This window comes from Anarrhichthys ocellatus, unplaced genomic scaffold (genome assembly GCF_004355925.1).
Source record: "Anarrhichthys ocellatus isolate YVR2014 unplaced genomic scaffold, GSC_Weel_1.0 scaffold33, whole genome shotgun sequence".
Lineage (NCBI taxonomy): Eukaryota > Metazoa > Chordata > Actinopteri > Perciformes > Anarhichadidae > Anarrhichthys > Anarrhichthys ocellatus.
Genome location: NW_022280063.1, coordinates 2,503,972 through 2,524,476, shown reverse-complemented (window position 1 = coordinate 2,524,476; position 20,505 = coordinate 2,503,972). Strand labels below are relative to the sequence as shown.

The 20,505-nt window shown below is 44.0% G+C and overlaps 1 protein-coding gene across 7 annotated transcripts in view; it reads left to right on the top strand.

Moving 5' to 3' along the window:
* The window catches only part of celsr1a (cadherin EGF LAG seven-pass G-type receptor 1a), a 79,314-nt gene that overhangs the window by 48,491 nt on the left and 10,318 nt on the right, over positions 1 to 20,505 (top strand). For 4 of the 7 annotated variants that reach the window (XM_031865619.1, XM_031865618.1, XM_031865614.1 and 1 more), the window contains 19 exons: positions 5,579 to 5,736; positions 7,463 to 7,626; positions 7,853 to 7,978; positions 10,859 to 11,025; positions 11,175 to 11,360; positions 11,450 to 11,566; positions 11,698 to 11,872; positions 11,971 to 12,112; positions 13,481 to 13,601; positions 13,799 to 13,982; positions 15,206 to 15,307; positions 16,708 to 16,802; positions 17,429 to 17,638; positions 17,947 to 18,130; positions 18,235 to 18,378; positions 18,486 to 18,669; positions 19,289 to 19,456; positions 19,598 to 19,724; positions 19,819 to 20,019. In XM_031865619.1, coding sequence (XP_031721479.1) covers positions 5,579 to 5,736; positions 7,463 to 7,626; positions 7,853 to 7,978; positions 10,859 to 11,025; positions 11,175 to 11,360; positions 11,450 to 11,566; positions 11,698 to 11,872; positions 11,971 to 12,112; positions 13,481 to 13,601; positions 13,799 to 13,982; positions 15,206 to 15,307; positions 16,708 to 16,802; positions 17,429 to 17,638; positions 17,947 to 18,130; positions 18,235 to 18,378; positions 18,486 to 18,669; positions 19,289 to 19,456; positions 19,598 to 19,724; positions 19,819 to 20,019 — 2,955 coding nt within the window. The remainder of the gene's footprint in view (positions 1 to 5,578; positions 5,737 to 7,462; positions 7,627 to 7,852; positions 7,979 to 10,858; positions 11,026 to 11,174; positions 11,361 to 11,449; positions 11,567 to 11,697; positions 11,873 to 11,970; positions 12,113 to 13,480; positions 13,602 to 13,798; positions 13,983 to 15,205; positions 15,308 to 16,707; positions 16,803 to 17,428; positions 17,639 to 17,946; positions 18,131 to 18,234; positions 18,379 to 18,485; positions 18,670 to 19,288; positions 19,457 to 19,597; positions 19,725 to 19,818; positions 20,020 to 20,505) is intronic. The other 3 variants (XM_031865620.1, XM_031865615.1, XM_031865617.1) reach the window with 2 other exon arrangements.

The window sequence follows — 20,505 nt, the reverse complement described above, 5'->3', positions numbered from 1 at the left end:
CCTCTGGGAACTCTGTGTGTGTGTTTGAATAATTCACACTTCTAGGTTTACATAGCCAGAGGGCAGGTGAGGTAATATGGACATGACAGAGTCTGTTGCTGCCAGAGGGAAGGTGGGACACAGTAGCCTGTGCATGACGGGGCCAAAACACACACATACGCACGCACACACACACACACACACACACACACACACACAAACCTCTAAGAGAGATACTGATGTTGGGTCAATGCCCATCTTTATTTTGGCTCCAGTTTATGGATACTTTATGATAACAAAAACATGTTTGGTCTTTACTTGTGGTTACCTCAAGAGTTACACAGAGCACACAAACACGCGCGCGCCTTAAAGCATCCGGACATTTTCAAATGTCCATCAAGTGTAATTTTCATCCAGGAGTCAGAGAAACAATAGCATTTCCTCAGGCGAGCCCAGATAAAATAAAACCGTGTGAGCCCCCCTTCCTTTATTATCAGAATGGGCCGCGAGGCCGTCTGCAGCTCCGCTAGCCACTTCCTGCCTCCCACACACACACACACAAACAAGCTTGCCTCTTGCTTACTCAACACTCTCGCTTAAACACAAATTGCAGACATCCTTCCCATAGTCTCCAAACACACGCACAAACACACAATCACCATGGAGTATTCCCTCTATCCCACCCTCTACACACACACACTCACACACACATGTTTACTGGCCATTAGTTGCTCGTTTTGACAGAGTTTGAGGTGTTTTCCGACTAAGCTGTCGAACTGTGTTTTGCATGTAACTCAATCTGTGCAGCAAGGATCTTTTTCCCGGCCGCAGGGCCGGTTGAGTTATCATGTCGGCTTTGACAGGCAGCCCGATGGTAATAGAGGTGTTAGTGTGTGTGTTGGTGGAATGGAGGGACAGTGTGTGTGTGTGTGTGTGTGTGTGTGTGTGTGTGTGTGTGTGTGTGTGTTTGTGCGCTTTGGAGGATCCATGTCCTGCATCTGTGTGTGGAAAGGGGTGTAGTCCTGTCGGGCGAAAGTGTGGGCGTTTTTCGCCGCGTTTCAGGCCTCCGTCAGCTCGCGTTCTCCGCCCTCCTCGTCTTTGTGGCTAGCTGCGGGGATCAAGTACGTTGCCATGGCGGCGGCAAGCCTATCGCCCCTGGAGACGACATCTCAGTGAGAGGGGAATCTTCAACAGCCCGGAGTCGAGCGGAGGGTAAACGAGAGACTCTCATGGGGCCCCTCAATGTGAGGGCCGAGTGCACTTCAAAACCAGGGGTCAGAACAGAAGCCTGAAACCATAAACAGACACTCAGCTGACTGAACACAAATGTTCAATGTAGGACATGGCATCCAGTGCAAAGATTTAAAAAGGGAGTTTATAATGTTATAAAGCAAAGAACATGGTTCAAGATTCGAAATAATTTAAAGCAAACGGTGTCCGGAAAATAAAGCTGCATTGGCGTTGTTCTTCCGTTACGGTAAGAGTTTGTGTGTAAAAGATGTGCAGCGTGGGAAGCGTAGGTATGAGCCTGGATCAGTTGTGTTCCAACAGCTGCGTTAATGCTCCTTTATCCCCTACACATTACACAGAGACCCTAAATACACGCAGCACTTACGCGGTGTGCACATACACGTCGGCCTGTGAGTGAGCAGCACATGTAACAGCTGCGACCCCTGAGACTGTTGGGTTGCGGGTCCATTATGTACGATATCTGGGCATATCTCTCTCTCTCTCTCTCTCTCTCTCTCTCTCCTGTGCATTGCTTCCTGTCTTTATCCCATCCCCTCCTCGCTCGACTGAACTCAAATAGATGATAAGATCGTAATCAGCATAGCTACAGATTCCTCTGTTAGAGGAGTCACTGAGTGAGGGATTTCCTCTCTCAGACAAATTTCCTTTTTGTTGCCCTTCAAGTTATCACACTTTCCCTCTCGTTTTCTTCTCCCCACTGGCTTGAAAAGTCATTGGGGTCATCTTATGACCAACATGTGTTTTGGAATAGTTCAGCATTTTGTAAAATACATTTATCAATATCCAAATAATGTCCCCTGCACATTGATATCGATTGATGGATCAATGGAGGAATGAAGCATTTCTTCTTCACTTTCGTAACTTTGTTTCATCAAATCGGCCTCAAGCGATATTTATGATGCGTGAATCGTAGTTTTGTGTTCGATATGAAAAGAAGATAGACAGGAAAGATGTAAAAATGAGGATATGAAGCAAAGCTGGTCCCTTGATCAGGTTTTTAGAAGAATGTGTTCCTCCCCAGGGGCAGTTTTAACTAACTACAATACAACACACTTACACAGCATGTTGTTCAGTCACTGTGGTGTTTTAAACTTCTGTTCTCTGCTGTGAATTTGGTCCTATAGAAGAGGACGATGGCCGTTTATTCTCTGCTCTTTTGCCCCTTTTATTGTTCTTTGCTTCACCGCTGTTATGCATCTTTGAACACTGTGGTTATTTGTGTCGGGGTCGTCTTTGTTGTCCTGCTGCTGGCTGCACGGTGCCAACATTTCTTCCAGCTTCAGTCCGCAGGCTTTGCTGCTTTCTGAACAAAACCCGATTAGTTTTTCATTCTCACTCACTGGAGCAAGTCCCTTGATCACAGGAGACGTTCATGCATAATACACAGCGGGGTAATGCATCAAAGGTCCTAATTATCAGGGACAATTCATAGACATTTGGCCACATTTCTGAATTTATTTCCACATGTGCGCAGCTTTGACGCACATTCCCCGAAGTGCAGCGTTCCACCGCAGGCCGCCGTCGTGGCAGTTCTACAGTTTGAATCCAACAGACCATGACGACGCAATAAATCATGACGGTTTTCAAATAGGCCCCTCCTACCTTTCTCATTTGAATTATGCCACTTCAACCAACTGTTGGAGACAAGAAAAAGTTTCCTTGTTCACACGTTGGCTGAGTGGAACTGCGGATGTCTTTAGTCTCGACGGTGATGTTGGGAGGTAAAGGTGGAAAGAAAGAAGGGGTGTAACACAAGTCGGCACCTGCAGATACAGGGCAGAGGGGCGGCTGGCCGGGTGCCAGCGACAGGGGTGTGGTTTCCTATCATAATTGCTATACATGCTCCACATACAAGGTGATTATAGGGTACTGACGCACACAGACACATGCAAAACAGTCTGAGAGTTTACATTAATCGTAAACATCCAAGACAACACAACTCCTCTGTTCTAAAGGAGACGCGACAGAGCTCACCCATGATGCCTTGCTCCTGGTACCACGCCTGACACGGCTTCTGTCACACTTCCACAGGAACGGGATCAAATGCTCCCACAACTTGTTCACTCGCTCTCTTTTTCTGTCCTCACTTGTGTGTGTACGTGCGCATGAATATGTGTGTGAGTGAAAATAATAATAGACAAATGAGATGAGAAGTGAAGAAGAAAGAAAACAGCAGTGGCGTCAGAGGCGCAGCGCTGTTCAGTTGGCCTTCCTGTTTGTCTGTGTGGAAAGTGTGAAGGTGTTTTTTGGTGGAATCAGTGGAAACGGGGACATGTTGAAGGGAGTGGCAGCGATAAACTCCCTGTGGGCTGGAAAATATGCCCAGACCAGAGCCCACCTGAGCTAAAATAGAAGACACTGCCCCCCTCTGTTGCTCCTGTTTTTTTACCCGTCCGGCAGTTTCTCTTTTGTCTTTCTCTTTCGGTCTCTTATTTCTGGTCAGTCCACTTCCCTATTTTTGTGTGCCGCGCTCTCTTTTCTATTTTCCCCCCTTTTCCTTTGTTTGCAGAGTCTCTGCCCCACCAGTATCTCATTACTCTAATCCTATTTATGAAGCAGACAGACACATGCACGCACACAGCGTCTCGCTATGCGTGACTCTCTTTTCGACACGACAACAATGAAATAATTTATTCTAGATCTCCGTTCCCTTAGTTTGAGCTGTGTACCGTTAATGCGCCACCGCAGTGGTTTGAAAGTCTCTCCTGCGATCACTCGAACTGCCATACCTCCAAACAGCCTGGGTGCCTTATGCAAACACTTCTCTGCGATCAGATCTAAGATCTGTAGTCCCTTTGTTGTGTGTTGTTATAGTCATAGAGAGTTGCCACTCTCCCAGGACAGATAGCAGAGAGAGGTGGCTAATCATTTTTGATCTATTTTAAGCCACTCATATCGAGAATATAATCTGTCATTTGATTCTTAAGTATGTTGAAAATTCCATATCGACGTTATTGGTTTAAAGACTTATTCCTTTTATGGCTCATATCTTTAGCTATGAAAAGAGCTGTTATTTAATTGGTGGAAAGATTTGTTTTATTGAAGTCCTCAAATTCCTTCTGCTTCCCGTTCCAAGGCCGCCATTGTGAAGTAAAACGCTCGACTGAACTTCGGTCTCAGGTTAGACATTACAGAAACTAAAGCGATTTCGGTGGCCTGATTTTTCTAAGCTGATCCACATTTTCTCAGATCCACATTTGTCGGCCACTGGCCTTGATGGAGGAATTAGCCTACTTTGTAATCATTAGGTGCAAGCTAATGCACACAATGGGGCTTTTTGTCATCCTAAGCCAAGAGAGGCCTGTGCACTTCTGCTCCAAGTCGGCTAAAGTCAGACAGACATTGTTTGTGTTGCTCTGATCCGCACCGATCGAGCACCAGAGCTCGGCCAAGTTTCTTCTATTGAATAGAAAGAAATCGAGCATTAAAAGTTTGAGCTAAATTCCGTCAGTTAAGATTCAGCATGACAATACACTGTAAAAAATACCACTCGGTGGGTAAAAGGAGACAATCGATGAGATTCCATGTAGTGTAGAGCAGTGGTCCCAACATGTTTTATCAGAAATACGTCAGATAAAGTTAGGTGTCCTGCCCCTGTATCGACACCGCCCGTCATGTTATACATGTGTTCATTTGTACTGTTTTTAAACAGGACAATATTTAACTCATAATGTTACAAAAGGGGATGTTGCAATATTATTTTATGCAATTGAAATGTCAGTATTTCAGTCGGTTTGTTTAAGTTTGTGTGCATTACTGCCAATAAGATGAACAATTTATCCACTATGCTTTGTTATTTAATCATTTATCTATTAACAATTTTAATGATTTATACATTACCTTTTAACAATTCATCAACTACCTTTAGCTTTTGACTGCATGTGTATGTTAACCATTTATCCATTTGATTTACATTTTAACCTTTTATGCATAAGTTTTAGCTTTTAACTATCTATTTTTACTATCTATCCACTGCCTTTAGCTTATACTATCTATTGTAAACATTTAACCATTTACTTTTAGCTAACTATTTCAACTGTTTATTTATTAAACTCAGCTATCCCTTTCAACAATTCATCCAGTACTTTTAGCCTCCATGCTTCTCTGCTTGCTAGCTTTCCTGCTATTTTTCATGCACTTGGTCCCAAACTGTTGTGCTCATGTGTTATAGCTGACTCAATATATTGACATATCACATTTTTCAATCCAATTATTTAAGCTGCTCCACAATCTTTCAAAGTACCCCCTGAAGTAAAAGTGGAATTACTGATGCAGCACATCCTGGATCCTTACATGCAACTTCTGTGGAATAACTAGATGCGACCTGTGTTTTGTTTTATGTTTTCAGCCAAACATCGGGCGTCTAGGCGTCCCTCATGGACCCTCTGGAGAAAAGGTAGCCGTGGTTGCCGTAGACGACTGTGACATCTCCATGGCGATTCGCTTCGGAAAGCAGATCGGCAACTACTCCTGTGCCGCCCAAGGCACCCAGACCGGACAGAAGAAGTAAGCTGGAGTCGTTCTTTCTCTTTCACTAATATTCAAGTCTTACCAATAATCACATTACATCAAATTATCTCCAATCCATCCAACGCACACAAACTAGTCAGACTAATAGGTAGATGTGTTGTACCTTTGGGGCTTCATTACAACAGATTACACAGCTCTCATTCTACAACCCTCTCCACCTTTAATCTGAGTGTTCATCCTCATGGCCTTTCTGCTGTCTGACACGGCCTTAGACGCCCAAAAAGCACAGGCTTAATCGAACTTTACTGGGCGATTTCCCGCACAGTAATGAATTTGTATGTTTGAAGCGTGAGACTTTCTTTTTAATGAGTCTAATGGAGAGCTAGCATGCTGAGACACATTTAGTTTGCAGAGGGTGGGGAACAGAGAGAGCTTCAAAGAGGAGTTAATGAGGTTACATTCCTTCAGGAACTTGTTGCACAGGTCACAGAAGCTGAGAGGCGTTTGGCTGGAATATACAGATACTGTATATACGTTACGCTGGTGTGTAATGTGATGCAAACTCGCAAACGCCTGGAGATTTGTTGTGGACAATTGATGTGATCCAGAGTGGGATTGAGGCACAGAGCCGCACTGTTTAGAGGGAGGGTACTCAGCTTAAAACCAGATTAGCTTTTGTGCAAATCTCTATTTTAAGAACCTTTTCTGAGGTCCATACAGTGACCCATCACATGTAGTAACCATGTCTCAGCAATGCTCTGCTATTCCTGTTACAACTCTGTACAGACTCTCTGCACTAATGTCCTCAGGACATATGTCTCTATCATATTTGGAAAGCGAGGAAAGTTTGGATTCAATTCTTGCAGCCACAATTTCTCATGTGAATTCTTCGAATAGATTTTCATGTTGCCAAACTGGACATTTTATCATTTTAATTCTACAAATTTATCTTCTGGTTTTTTGATTAGACCCTTGACTAAATTAAAAATAAAAACAATGCAAAATATCTTGAATTTATTAATTGATTGAAATAGAATTTAAATGCTTCATCTTGAAAACAAATATCAGTCCTAGTAATCTATCCATCAGGTCGCATTATTAACATACAAACATATTCTTGACGGGTTATTTTGAGGCAACTATTGCAGTTTATGGCTCTAAAACGACATCAGATTTCCATTTGTTTATTTATTTCCTCAAAGAGTCTTTGAATAAGCTTCCCATGCTCCTGACTACACATCGGTTTTTGTGCTGTATGCACACGACATGCAACGGTTTAGCATTGCATTAGATTAAGTCCCTTACAGCACTTTGGGGTTTGATGTTGAGTGTTTCAGAGGCTGGAGGTGTAAGCAGCTTCTACATGACCTACTATGTAGAACCTGACTCGGTCATGGTGATGGCAGCAGTTCGCCTTGTGACAGGTTAAAACCTTGGAAACTTATTTCAGAAATATCAGTCATGCTAACGGCTTTATGCCGTACCTCAGTCGCCCTTTAGGGCTGAACTCTGGAGCATCAGCGGGCTGTCACAGATTTACAAGTAGAATAGAAATGAACAATCCTGAACATCATCGTTATTTATATTAGTTATTCACAAACAGTCAAAATATGGGTTTAATCATTGCAGAACTGAATCATTGTGTTTCTGGTTTCTTGTAATTAAAAGTATTTCACATTGACACACATTCAGTAGATATTTGGATATTTTTATTTACATTTGGATTTTGCTCTGATACATTTTCTGTTTGTGTCGTCTGCAGGTCTCTGGACTTGACGGGGCCGCTGCTGCTCGGCGGCGTTCCCAACCTACCCGAGGCCTTCCCGGTGTGGAACCGAGACTTCGTAGGCTGCATGAGAAACCTCAGCATCGACAGCAAACCCATCGACATGGCCAGCTACGTCGCCAACAACGGCACCGAAGCAGGTTGGACATGCTGCATGTCAACGAAACAGCCTAATTTAATGTTGAATAAAAAAAACATGCACAAGAGCAAAGCCCTAATGCTTCGCATTTGCTCCTTTTAAATGAAAACATACCATTAGCAGTCAGCTAAAGTTAGCATGAGTTTATTTTTTTAATTTTTTGCAGCCCATAAACAGATGCATACATTGCACATACAGATATTGATTATTATGTGTTTGGTGTCAAGGTTGTCCGGCAAAGAAAAACTTTTGCATGAACGACCTGTGCCAGAACGGAGGAGTGTGTGTCAGCAAGTGGCACACCTACAGCTGCGACTGCCCGACCGGCTACGGAGGCAAGAATTGTGAACAAGGTGAGAAGAAGAATCATGATGGAGTCTAAAAAGTGTCTGTAACTACGTCTCTGCGTTAACATAGGCATTCATATACACGTGTGTCTTTGGCCAAATGTGCCTGCGTCTACATGCTCATCCTGTGAGCTTCTGTGTTTACCTACTGTAAGTGCACAGTGTGTGTGTGTGTGTGTGTGTGTGTGTGTATGATCTCAAGGACTTCCAGGAAATGGTTTGTGCTTGGGAGATCAAATGGGATAAGGAGCGCCTCCCCTGACTCAGTGTGACTCATACAGCAGCCACAATGGAGATTCACAGTGAAACCTCTGCTCACTACTGTACAGACACTAAACATAGCCTCAGGTTTGGAGTTTAAGGACAAGAACCAACTGTGACTCACTCATCAAAACCCAGACAAAGGATGAAACAAAAAAACACACACGCATGCTGACCCAATGGCTGTCCCCTGTGTGTTTCTGATCCCACCTCATGTTACTCTGGTGCTGACCTATATACAGCACTTATAGATAGATAGATAGTGAGGGATTAAACATTTAGCAGTGTTTCCTTGTTAGCTGAGGAAGCGTAAAAGCATCACATCTTTCCTGCAGTGTTTTTATTTTCACTCTAAAACACCATCTCACGTTCTTCTACGGTAAGGAGAGAACTTTGATTTGCTCCTTCAGGGCGAGCTTCCAAACAATGAGTGAAGGTGTGAATTCCTCCCCTTTCGTCTATGAGGTAGCCGCCTAGCCAGCGCCAGCGCCAGGCCCCAGTATTCACTATCTGAACTGGGCCGGGATCACAGCAAGCTGGGATAAAGGGTTTTTGCCGCTCGGCTGCTTGTTGGCACATTTGGTTTGAGGCGTTGCACACCTTGCTGCCACGCGAGAAACAAGAGATTTTGTTATTGTGCCAAAATCATCCAGACTGGACAGACATGAAAAGACTGAATTCCAGATCACATCAGATTTCAATTGTACAGACCATTTAAAAAAAAAAAAAAAAAGACAATGAATGAGTTCTGTCACGCTAACTTAAAGCAGATTACGGTCAGGCTAAATATAAGCATGCTGTATACTGGAACATATTTGCTTCTACATGGGTGGCAGTAGCTTGTTATGACAAGTATTTGAATCTCTGTATTGCTGTCAAACATGCTGTCGCAGTAATTGGGGATTTGTTTATAGTCAACACACCTGGTTAATACCTTTACTATTTGTGAGGAAAGTGAAAGTTCTTCAGGTGAGACAATATGAGTCTCAGTTGGACTTGGCTGCAGACTTTGGATGTCAAAGCGCCACTGTGTAGCTTCTTACAGAACCGTGTGAACCTCCCTCTGATCCATGCACAATTTAAGGGCCGAGATTAGCGCTGCATACAAGATTTGTGCTCAATCTCTTAATACTACTGTAAGAAAATATGAGGTTTAGCATAGTAAATATTATTTAATTATGGCACGCTAACAGGCTAAATGTAGATGGTGAACCTGATGATAAATAAAAACCTGCTAAACAGAAGTTAGCAGAGTGCAGAATGTGTTTTTCACCGTGAGCATGTTAGCATCTGATGGAGCATGCTAACCTGCTTACATTGGACTTAAAGCACCTTTGTGTCAAAGTAAATCAGAAACAAGGATTGGCTGTTTTCTGGGATTTACTTTTTTTTACTCTACATATGACCTTTCTTTCGGTAAAGTAGTCCGACTAAAGCTACTGTAGCTACTGGTTACCAGTAACAAATATGTGCTTTGTCTCATAATTACAGCCTGTGTATGTGTGTATTTGTGAAAGCTTCTGTTGAAATATGTGTCCCGGGGAACCAAGAACATACAGGGTTTATGCTGTAGATTATATGGGAGGAAGCACTTCACTGTACGTTGTGCTGAAAGGTGGACCCTTGCTGTGCGTGTGTGTTAAGTGTGTTTGCGTTAGTGTTTCTTGATCTCTCTCTCAGCATCAACAGGAGCTTATGCACTGTAGTGTGTCATGTCTGTAGGTTTTTCTGTGGATTTACAGAATGTCTCTAGACATTGAATGTTTGTCTAAGAATTACTGAAGTAATCCTGAGACATAAATGAGTAATTATATCACATGAAATTAAAAACAAAAGTGATCGTAACCAGCCGAATATCACGATTCAGCACAGTAAGCAAACTGTTAATTCTGAAGCCACTCAATATATAACCTCTATTGAGGTTTTTTTTTTTAAAGCCATATTTATTCAAGTATAATTACAGTAAAACTAAAATGTGACTGCCTCAATCTCATAAGAGTGGTGTTGTTACTTTTCCTTCTTGCCTAATGTCACAATGGTCCGTGGTTACACTTGTCTTTTCAGTGCAAGGTTCATGATCAGATGCGCCAGATTGAAACTCAGCTGTGTCCACATATGTGTGTCCACACTGGACACTGGCCAGTCCTCCTCGGCATGTGATCAGGCTGATCGGATCCCAACGACAGCAAGTTCCAATCTCGGAGCGTACGGACTTGAAAGTTAACGTGTCCTGGCATGATCGCATGACAAAAGTTGCATTTAGAAGACAAGTGTGACCAAAAGACATGGATGCTGTTTGTTTTCACATTTTTTAACTCTTTACTGAAGAGGATAATTATGTTGGACATGATTGATCAGTTGGCTGTTAAATCATTAGAAAATCTGAAACCTTTATCTTCATGTGCACCAGAGGAACAGCTTTTTTTCTTGTTTTTGTGTCGTGCAGCAATCCAGCAGATCTCTGTGAAGTCTGACCTGTAGACCATTGCTTCTCAGCAGTGATTTAACATTTTAATTGGAATAACACCAATGCTTCAACATAAATGTGGCACAGATTTGTCCCTAAAATGCTAAACGCTAATGATGTTTTCCCCTTACTCTTCCTCCCGGCTTGTCCCTGTCCAGTGATGCCATCTCCTCAGTTCTTCGACGGCCAGGCGCTGGTCTCCTGGAGCGACACGGACATTACCATCGCAGTTCCCTGGTACATGGGCCTCATGTTCCGCACCAGGCAGCCCGCTGGCACCCTGATGCAAGCCAACGCCGGACCCCACTCCACCATCAACCTCATGGTAAGGCACAATGTCAACAAATTGTTGTCAACAAAAATGTAATCGTCATCAGCATATAGTGCAATCTTTTTTTGGACTTGATTCCTCGCAGTCGAGAATACTTTCTGAGTGGATATGAAGGTAAAATAACCGTCTTCCCCGCCATTCAGGTGAATGAGCAGCAGGTACGTATGGAGGTGTTTCTGAAGGAGCAGCTGCTGGCGTCGCTGAGCTTCCCACAAGTGCGCGTCAATGACGGGGAGTGGCACCACCTGCTGGTCGAGCTGAAAAGCGGCAAAGATGGCAAGGACATCAAATACATGGCTCGTGTGTCCCTGGACTACGGCATGTACAAGGTACAGGCAAATGACATCACAACTTCACAAGGATGTACAAAAGTTTTCAAGAAAAAAGAATTATCATTATTTTTTGTATTTTTTTCAAGCAGAAGTCAGTGGAGCTCGGCAATGACCTCCCAGGATTGAAGCTGCGAACTCTTCATGTAGGAGGTTTGCCTGGAGAGGGAAACCATGTCAGAAAAGGATTTGTTGGCTGCATACAGGTAAGTGTATTTTCACATTTCAATGTGTAACAGTAGTTTTCTATTTTCCTGGACCACTTCTTCCTTCTGTTTTTTCCATTTCCTCTTGTCCTGCTTCTTCTTCTTCATCATCAATGTGTGCCCTCCTTCAGGGAGTGCGTATGGGTGAGACGTCCACCAACGTGGCCAACGTGAATATGGCTAAGGGCCTAAAGATCCGCGTGGAAGACGGCTGCGACCTGGCTGACCCTTGCGACTCCAACATCTGCCCTGAGAACAGCCACTGCAGCGATGACTGGAGCACACACACCTGTGTCTGTGACCCAGGTAATATATACACAAGCAACACAGACTCCAGTTAAACTCTTAATGTCGCTCGGTTAAGTTTGAGTGTCATTCCTCACTTTTTTCTCTTTGTCCTGCAGGTCATTTTGGGAAGGAGTGTGTGGATGCTTGCCAGCTCAACCCTTGCGAACACGTTTCCACTTGTGCTCGCAAACCAAGCTCCTCCCACGGCTACACCTGTGAATGTGGACCGAACCACTACGGCCAGTACTGTGAAAACAAGTAAGCTCCCTTCCCCTCTCTGTGTGTGTGTTTGAAGTTTTTTTAGCAGTTGTGGCTAAACAAGGTCACATTTTTCAATACGCCAGATGTTGGATTTTCACCTTCTATCACTTGAAGAAACTTTATCTTTATAGCACTTTATTGTGCCATAAAGGGGCAGCGATTCTGCAGAAGTTGAGCCGGTAGCACTTAGTGTAATATTCACTTCAGAGGCTGGTTTATGCTCTAAAAGTTGTATCTTTTAGATCTTTACTTGAGATTGCATCTTTAACTGCATTTCAGAATAATGAGTTTTGCATGCTGAAAGATCCCCCCCAAGACCGTAATTTGTATCCAGATTTTAAAAAATGAAGCAGGCTAAAAAATTGACAAAGCACACTAATCTCCTTTAGTTATGTTAGGCTCTTGCTCTTTTTGTAATCTTGCCAATGTCCTGAGTCTTTCAGAGCAGCTTTATTAGTCAGTAATCTGAGCTCGATAGTGTATGTGTGCCTGTGTGTGTGTGAGGGAGAGAGAGGGAAAGGATAAGACATCAAAAAGAAATAATCAAACTATTAGGCGACATTTGGAAAGTCTGTATATAAGCGCAGAAAGTGGCGAGTTGGTTCTGCGCCGTCAGCATTGTCTCAGAGGGGCGTGTGAATTAGCCAGCCCTGATTAAGAAGCAGTCATTCCCCCCCCCCCCCCCCCTGACCCCTATGACACGCATCACGTCCTGCCTTAAGCAGGATGTGGGATTCCCCCTTCACGCCTGACTGATCCTCCATAGGTGTTTAGTCACCGCTGCCCTCATGCTGCTGCTCGTCCCCTATCAGATCACATCGCTCAGTCTGAGTTTGCATCTCGCTGTCCCATTGAGAGAGAAAGAGAGTCCGTGTGTGTGTTTGTATGAATGAGTCGCACCTGAATCACTGACTTAAAAGTGCGAAAGGAAGTTTATTCTAGATTCAAGGGGACAAAGAGCGTTTAGTTGTAGATAAACTTACTAGATAGTCAACTATCAGATTTGGAGTATTTGGTTGGAGCTGATACCATGTCGGTAAATGGCAAAACCCGATCAACCATCACTTTGCTTGTACGACACATTATTTTTATTCCAAAAGAATTGGAATGACAAAAAGTGCACTGGTGCTACTGTGCGTTAACAAAAAGATTATTATCTTCTGTTTTTCCAAAACAGTTTTGTCCACTCTCTCACATTACAATGTAATGATACATTTTTATTTTACAATGTAAGTGTGCTGACACCTGTAATAACTGATATTGTTTAGCCCCTTTCACATGGTCCCAGTGTCATTTGTTGAATTGTTATAACAAAGATATGTGTTGAAGCTGCTTTAATTAATCTGAAATTGTCTTTGATGACAGAATTGAGAAGCCATGTCCTCAAGGTTGGTGGGGCAGTCCCATGTGTGGACCCTGTAACTGTGATACTAACGGGGGATTCCATAAAGACTGCAACAAGACCACCGGAGAGTGTCGCTGCAAGGTAATAATACACATTTCCTGGATTGATACACTTACTATTACTTTTTGTGATTCACCAGCAAAGGTTGCACAGGAGAGCAGATAAAGCGAGAAGCAAGACAAATGTAACATTTGAAAGGAGAAATAACACAATCGGCCTCTTATGGATGACAAGTTTAAATATGGTATTAGTCATTAATGTCTTCTCCCTTCCTGCAGGAAAACCACTATCGGCCAGAAGGTGAGGACACTTGCTACCCCTGTGAGTGTTTCTCTATTGGCTCCGAGTCTCGAACATGCGACGCCGTCACCGGGCAGTGCCCCTGTAAAGGAGGAGTCATCGGTCGTCAGTGTAACCGCTGTGATAACCCCTTCGCCGAGGTCGCTCCCACTGGATGCGAGGGTATGCGTATTTAAAATATGAACTTTCCTGATATCGTTTTCTAGCGACTGACTGTAATTTGAATGCACGGAAACCAGAAATCGAGTGACTAAAATCTTAAACAATATCTCTGAAGGTTGGAAAAATTTGCCTTGCAAAAGAGCTAATGTTTACTCACATTAAATAAAGAAGACATAACAATGAATTTATAATAAATTAACAACACTACTAACATGGAAGTGAAACATAGCAAGTCCATGGCTATGACAAAATACTGTCAAAGAAAAGTGAAAGTCAGATAAATATCTTTTAAATAAAAAATGGCTTGTTATGGTCATGTCAAGGACAGTAGTGAAAAAAACTATTTTAGGAATTGGGTGTATTATTCCTTTAAACGTTCCGGTTCACAGAGTGTGCCCGGATGAATCGATGAAGTGTCAAAAGGAGACAAATATTGTCGCTCACGTCTGCCGGTGCAGCAGTCGAGCTAACTGCACGTCTTTGTCGCCGCCCAGTCAAGCAGAAGATGCAAGTCTGGCTAGTGAGTTGACTTGGCAGTGGGACCGCACACGCACAATACAGTAGAGATGAATAGAAGACAAAACCACAGAGTCCCCACCAACAGAAACTGAATGTCAATGTGCTGACTGTTTGACCCAATACTGAGCTCTCCGGTCTCAGAACGTGTTTGGACTGTTAATGGATGTAAATCTATATGACAAGAGGGTTCCTTTTGTTTAAAAATCTCGCTTTGTTCCTTTTTGATCAAGCGGATTTAAGACATTATTTCACATCTAAAGGGGCAAAGAAATTCTGATGCAGGGAAAGGAGTGAGAGAGGGAGTGGACATGGAAGAATGAAACAAGCGAGATGTTTCTTTGGTCATGTCCTGCGGCTCACTGAGATGTGACCAACCATGGCAGGCCTCATACCGATCTGTCAGCTCTGAACCCAAACACAGCGGTGAATGTCACCACAGCCATTAGTAATGACAGAATGTCTTGTGTTATTGTAGAAATGATCCTTAAAGAAAGGGTAAGTGTGGTCCTGAGGTGGAACCAAAGCAGGCGTTTACCTTTTAACGGGTAATTTATGTCGTGCAAGTTCAGGTCCAGCTTCAGTTTATAACGCACTTCTTTAAGGGCCAATTTATGTAATGCTCACAAACCATTTTCTTGCCTGATACATCAATGTGATGGAAGCTGTATGTGTGTTTACATTCACGTTTGTCCTTTCCTCCACAGTGGTGTATGAGGGCTGTCCCAAGGCGTTTGATGCGGGCATCTGGTGGCCCAAGACCAAATTTGGACGCCCCGCCGCCATGAACTGTCCCAAAGGATCAATCGGTGAGTGCTTTTTAAACCCCTCTGCTGACAAAAGCAACATGTGGTGTCATCATTTAGCACTGGATGGAGTCAGAACAGTGTGTGGTCCACTGAATGGAGAGTTTCAGCCCACTCATTTATATCAAGGTCAATGACAATGTTGAGGTTAAGTTTCATCATCCCATTTCTAAGAAATTTAAAGGAAGAGTTATACATTTGTTTATCGTCGGATAAAGCCAGGCTAGCTGTTTCCACTTTTTCCAGTTTTTATGACTAGCTAAACCGGCCACTGGTTAGTTTAGCCAGCTAACAGCAACCCCATAGCCACACGTGACAGTTACAGCATAATGTTTTATGCTAAAACATAGTGTACACCAACACAAGTAGAAAAATCCCATAAAGTAAGCTAACTGACTTACAAAACAATATCTACCTAAAGCTAGCCAACATTAGCTACCAAAAGCTATTAGACCAAGTAACACTGTAGCTGCACAACTCCTGACTCCTGTTTTATTGCTTATGAATTCAACTCTACATTCCTTAGACTAAGATTGTGTTATTTTATTTTTTTTAAAGTCGCATGGTCTCGCTTTATTAAAAATAAAAACACGCTGGTCTCACAGCAGTTGGATCAAGCTGCATGGGTGGCTGTGTGTTTGTGTGTGAATGTATTTTAAGGCATATAAGCGCACACACTCGCTATCTAAAGCTTAACAACACAGTGATGAGGCTCTCTGATTGGTCCATTAATCCACCAGAGCTTTGTCATCGGTTTGTCTGTAAAGAGTCTTGGAAAAACACCAGGTAGACCAAGAGCTGACGGGAATGCCCAGCCTCCTCCAGCAGTGCGTGAGAGAGGAAGACAGTCGAACTCAAGACTTGTGTTCACTGACCTATTCTTCAGTGAAGCCCTGTCACTTTCCTGGTTACACCCTTGGATACTGCCGTCACCACGGCGACCCCTTTGTCGTCTCCCCAGACTCTTTGGGGAATTTATATGCTAACGCTGCTCGTCGCCTTCTCGTAGCTCCGGCTCACTGGCAAGTCCTTCGGGCAGCTCTTCCTTTGCAACAATAGCATTAGAAGAGACTTTGCAAGTCTTCTCTGAATCAGACCAGAGCAAGTTCCACTAAAGGAAGAGTTTTAGATTTTTCCGGTATTTAACTGCAGATATTCCGAGCCGTTGGGTTCTTTTTAGGACATTATGACCTGTGAATAAAACTAGATTGAATTCTCTTTTTAAACCCCCAAAAAATGTAGTTGGATATCAGTTCAAAACTGTTCACAAAGTGTTGCGTTGTTGTGCCTTTAACACATTGTGTGCACTCACATTACCAGATGTTTAACTTGGCTGCCTCATGGACAGTATGTCTGTGAAACATTTGCCAGAAACATATTTAAAATCTGTTTTTCTTTTTAAGGTACTGCCATTCGCCACTGCAACGATGAGAAGGGCTGGTTGTCGCCTGAGCTCTTCAACTGCACCACCGTCACCTTCTCCCATCTGAAGAAACTGGTGAGTGCTACACAAAGTAAAACAGTATGCTGTCGCTTTCAGCTGAAAATCTTTTACGCAAGGATTGCAGTTTTCAAGGCCCATGAAACCCTTTGAATAAAGAGAAAAATGAATTATCTCTAAACTAAAAGTCTTCCTTTTTCTCATCAGTTCTCATCAGAATGTTTAGGCCTCTGTGTTAGTCTCCCTTAATAATGATCGAAATGATTGAACTATGGATGTCATGCTGTTTCACAGGATAGTCAGTGGGAGAGTCGAACATAGTATTGCGTCTATAAAAAGAGTTGACTGGTTGCTCTGTGTACTCAACCACAGATGAGTTGTCCAAAAGGTCTCAGGTGGTCTCAGAAACTAAATGATTGAGCCACTGCCAGAAAGGTTTTTTATTATTTACTTCCTGTTTGTTACTCCTTCTTATATTTTGCTTGAAACGCCTTCCTGTTTAAAGTATTGCACCTATTGTGTTTGAACCTGAACCTGACACTGAAGGCGTGAACTTTTCAAAGCCCCACTAATCCCGGGATTGACTGAGTTCCACTATGTTGCATCGCACCCACTCGTCTTGCCTTTTGACCTTGACCTGCTCGTTCTCTATCCCGTCCCCCGACGCCCCGTTTTTCTTCCAGAACGAGGACCTGCGTCGCAACAGCTCCAGGATGGACAGCGAGCGCTCCAAGACCATTGTGCGTTTGCTCCACAGCGCCACCAACAACACCCAGCATTACTACGGCAACGACGTGAAGACCGCCGCCCAGCTGCTGAATCACGTGCTGCAGTACGAGAGCCTGCAGGCAGGGTTCAACCTCACCGCCACGAGAGACGCAGAGTTCAACGAGGTAGGAGAAGAAAACTAATCGGATTCACAGATCAGCTTCTTGTAAAATGGATGGATTGGAAAATATCTGAAAGCTTTAATTTAGTGGAACCCAGTCTGTAGCACTTGGAGCACTGGTGGCACACTGCCCTCCACTGGTTGATTCTCACTGGGAGACCACCTTGATTCATCACTGTAGTTTTCCAATACTTCCACCATTGCTTTATTACAACTCTCTTTGATATTCATGTCATTCATTTACATAATCTACGATTATATGCAATAGAATGCTTCATTCATGTAATTTGCTTCATTCTCTGATTCTTCCAGAACTTGGTGCGAGCAGGAAGCGCCATACTGGATCCCGACACCAAGGAGCACTGGGAGCAGATCCAGAAGACCGACGGCGGCACGGCCCATCTGCTGCGCAACTTCGAGGACTACGCCAACACCCTGGCGCAGAACGTCAGGAAAACCTACCTGAAACCCTTCACCATCGTCACCGACAACATGAGTGAGTGCAGGAGCCACGATCGCACGTCGGGTAACACGATCACACGTGACACACGGTCCTCATCCTTTGCCCCTGTCTCCTTCTCCTTCCCGCCACTGACCTAGTTCTAACCGTGGACTACTTGGACGTGTCGGACCCTGAGAGGGCGACGCTGCCTCGGTTCTGCGACATCCAGGAGGATTTCTCCAAAGAGCTCGGGTCGTCCGTCCAGTTCCCCCAGTTCAGCCTCCGCACTCAGAGCCACAAAGGTAGCAGCGCTGGCGGAATCGCGCCATGTGATACTTTAGAATGTGTAAAAAAAAATACACAATTCCAGCCGTAGTCCGTTAATTTATCTCTTGCCGTCCCCTCCCAGCAGAGCCCACCCTTGGCCCTCAGAGTCAGACCGATCCCCCGCAGGAGGAGGAGCACACGGCGTCCGATAGGAGACGGCGCCACCTTGACCCAGCTGTTCCTCTGCCGGTTGCGGTGGTGATAGTGTACAAATCGCTGGGGAAGCTCCTCCCGGAAAGATACGACCCTGACCGCAGGAGCCTGAGGTAGACTACTGACGGTTCAAGTTTAGGCCTGCTGATGACTTCATCGTCATGGCCTTCAAAAACCTTCCCACACAAGGGAGCGCAGACCAACTTTCTCAAGCACTTTGCTAGGATCAAAGTATGAAGTGTAATCCAGTCAAATTGTTTAAAACAAGGCCTGAAATAATGGAAAAGAGACAGCCCTCACGTAATCTGGACTCTTACATCTCTCTTCTTTACTTTACAGTGTGTATACTGTATAATTCATCATGTTCTGTAAATGTTTGAAGAACATGTTTTAATCTGATGTTAATACAGTACATGTCATAATATTTACTGTGCGTTTGAAGGAACCACCTTATCAGTGCCTCTAAAATTCTGTTTAGTTATTCAGAAAAACTGTGTTCTTCATGTGTGTGGAAAGAAAGAAACGTCAGTAAGAATATGTTTCAAAGATGACATTAAGAAGTTAACAAAAGGACAACAGGGAATATGACCAAATGTAAACAACATCCAACCATCAGTGTGCATCTGCGTAATAAAGCTATTAAAAGCAAATGTAAACTGAATGTAGCGAAGTGATTAGAAACTGAATCATTTCAGGTCAAACTTAATTGTGTTTCCCCCCATGTCTTTCCAGGCTACCTAACCGTCCAGTGATCAACACAGCCATAGTGAGCGCCACAGTGCACAGCGAGGGTCCACCTCTTCCTCCCATCCTGGAACCCCCCATCACCTTGGAGTACACCATGCTGGAGACGGAGGAGAGGACCAAACCTGTGTGTGTCTTCTGGAACCACTCCATCGCGTGAGTTGCACCTCACTTTCCTTGCACGCCTAATGGTGTTGAGAACCCCAGAGATGAAATCTTGCAGATAAAACAGCATTTATAATATATATATTTTAGTTTTTTCTCACTTTTTTCTGTTGTGTGTGTTGGTGCGTTTAGGATCGGAGGTACAGGTGGCTGGTCCGCTAAAGGCTGTGAGGTGCTCAACAGGAACAACAGCCACATTAGCTGTCAGTGTAACCACATGACCAGCTTCGCCGTGCTCATGGACATTTCCAAGAGAGAGGTATTGACGGAAAAAAAACATCCAACCTAGCTTGCTATTTTCTGCCTTTTTCCCTCGTTACTGACTCCTGACGTCTTGTGACCGCTGTCCACAGCACGGTGACGTTCTCCCCCTGAAGATCGTCACCTACACCACGGTGTCGGTCTCCCTCTTCCTCCTCCTCCTCACCTTCATCTTGTTGTGCCTCTTGCGCCGGCTCCGCTCCAACCTCCACGCCATCCACAGGAACCTGGTGGCGGCGCTCTTCTTCTCTGATCTCGTCTTCCTGCTCGGCATCAACCAGACTGACAACACGGTGAGCGTGTAGCCCACATTGAACAGACTACATGCAGGCGGAGGGGAGCGTGCTGAAGCAACATGAACGTGCTCAAGGCAGAGAGACGATCATGTTTGAAAAGGGATAAGGGCGCCTCACGCTGATGTTCACTGTATTACAAACTGCCAGGCGATATTTGTTTGGCCTGCGGGTAAACGTGGCGTTGACAGGGACTTTACAAGGCTTAATGGGCCAAGGCCTACCTGAGACGGTCTCTATTTGACAGATTATGTGTTTGGATGCTCGGCTAATGACCGTAATGGTGAGGAATGTGCTGGTTTCCAAATACCTTTCCCAATATAACCTCCCATGAGCTGATTTTACTGAGCTGACTGCGCCGGCTGGATGTGACTTTGTTACTGTAAAGCTCTCTAATTAAAAAAAGGTGTAATATATATATCCAGAGTTAGTACAGAGTCACACACACACACACACACACACACACACACACACACACACACACAC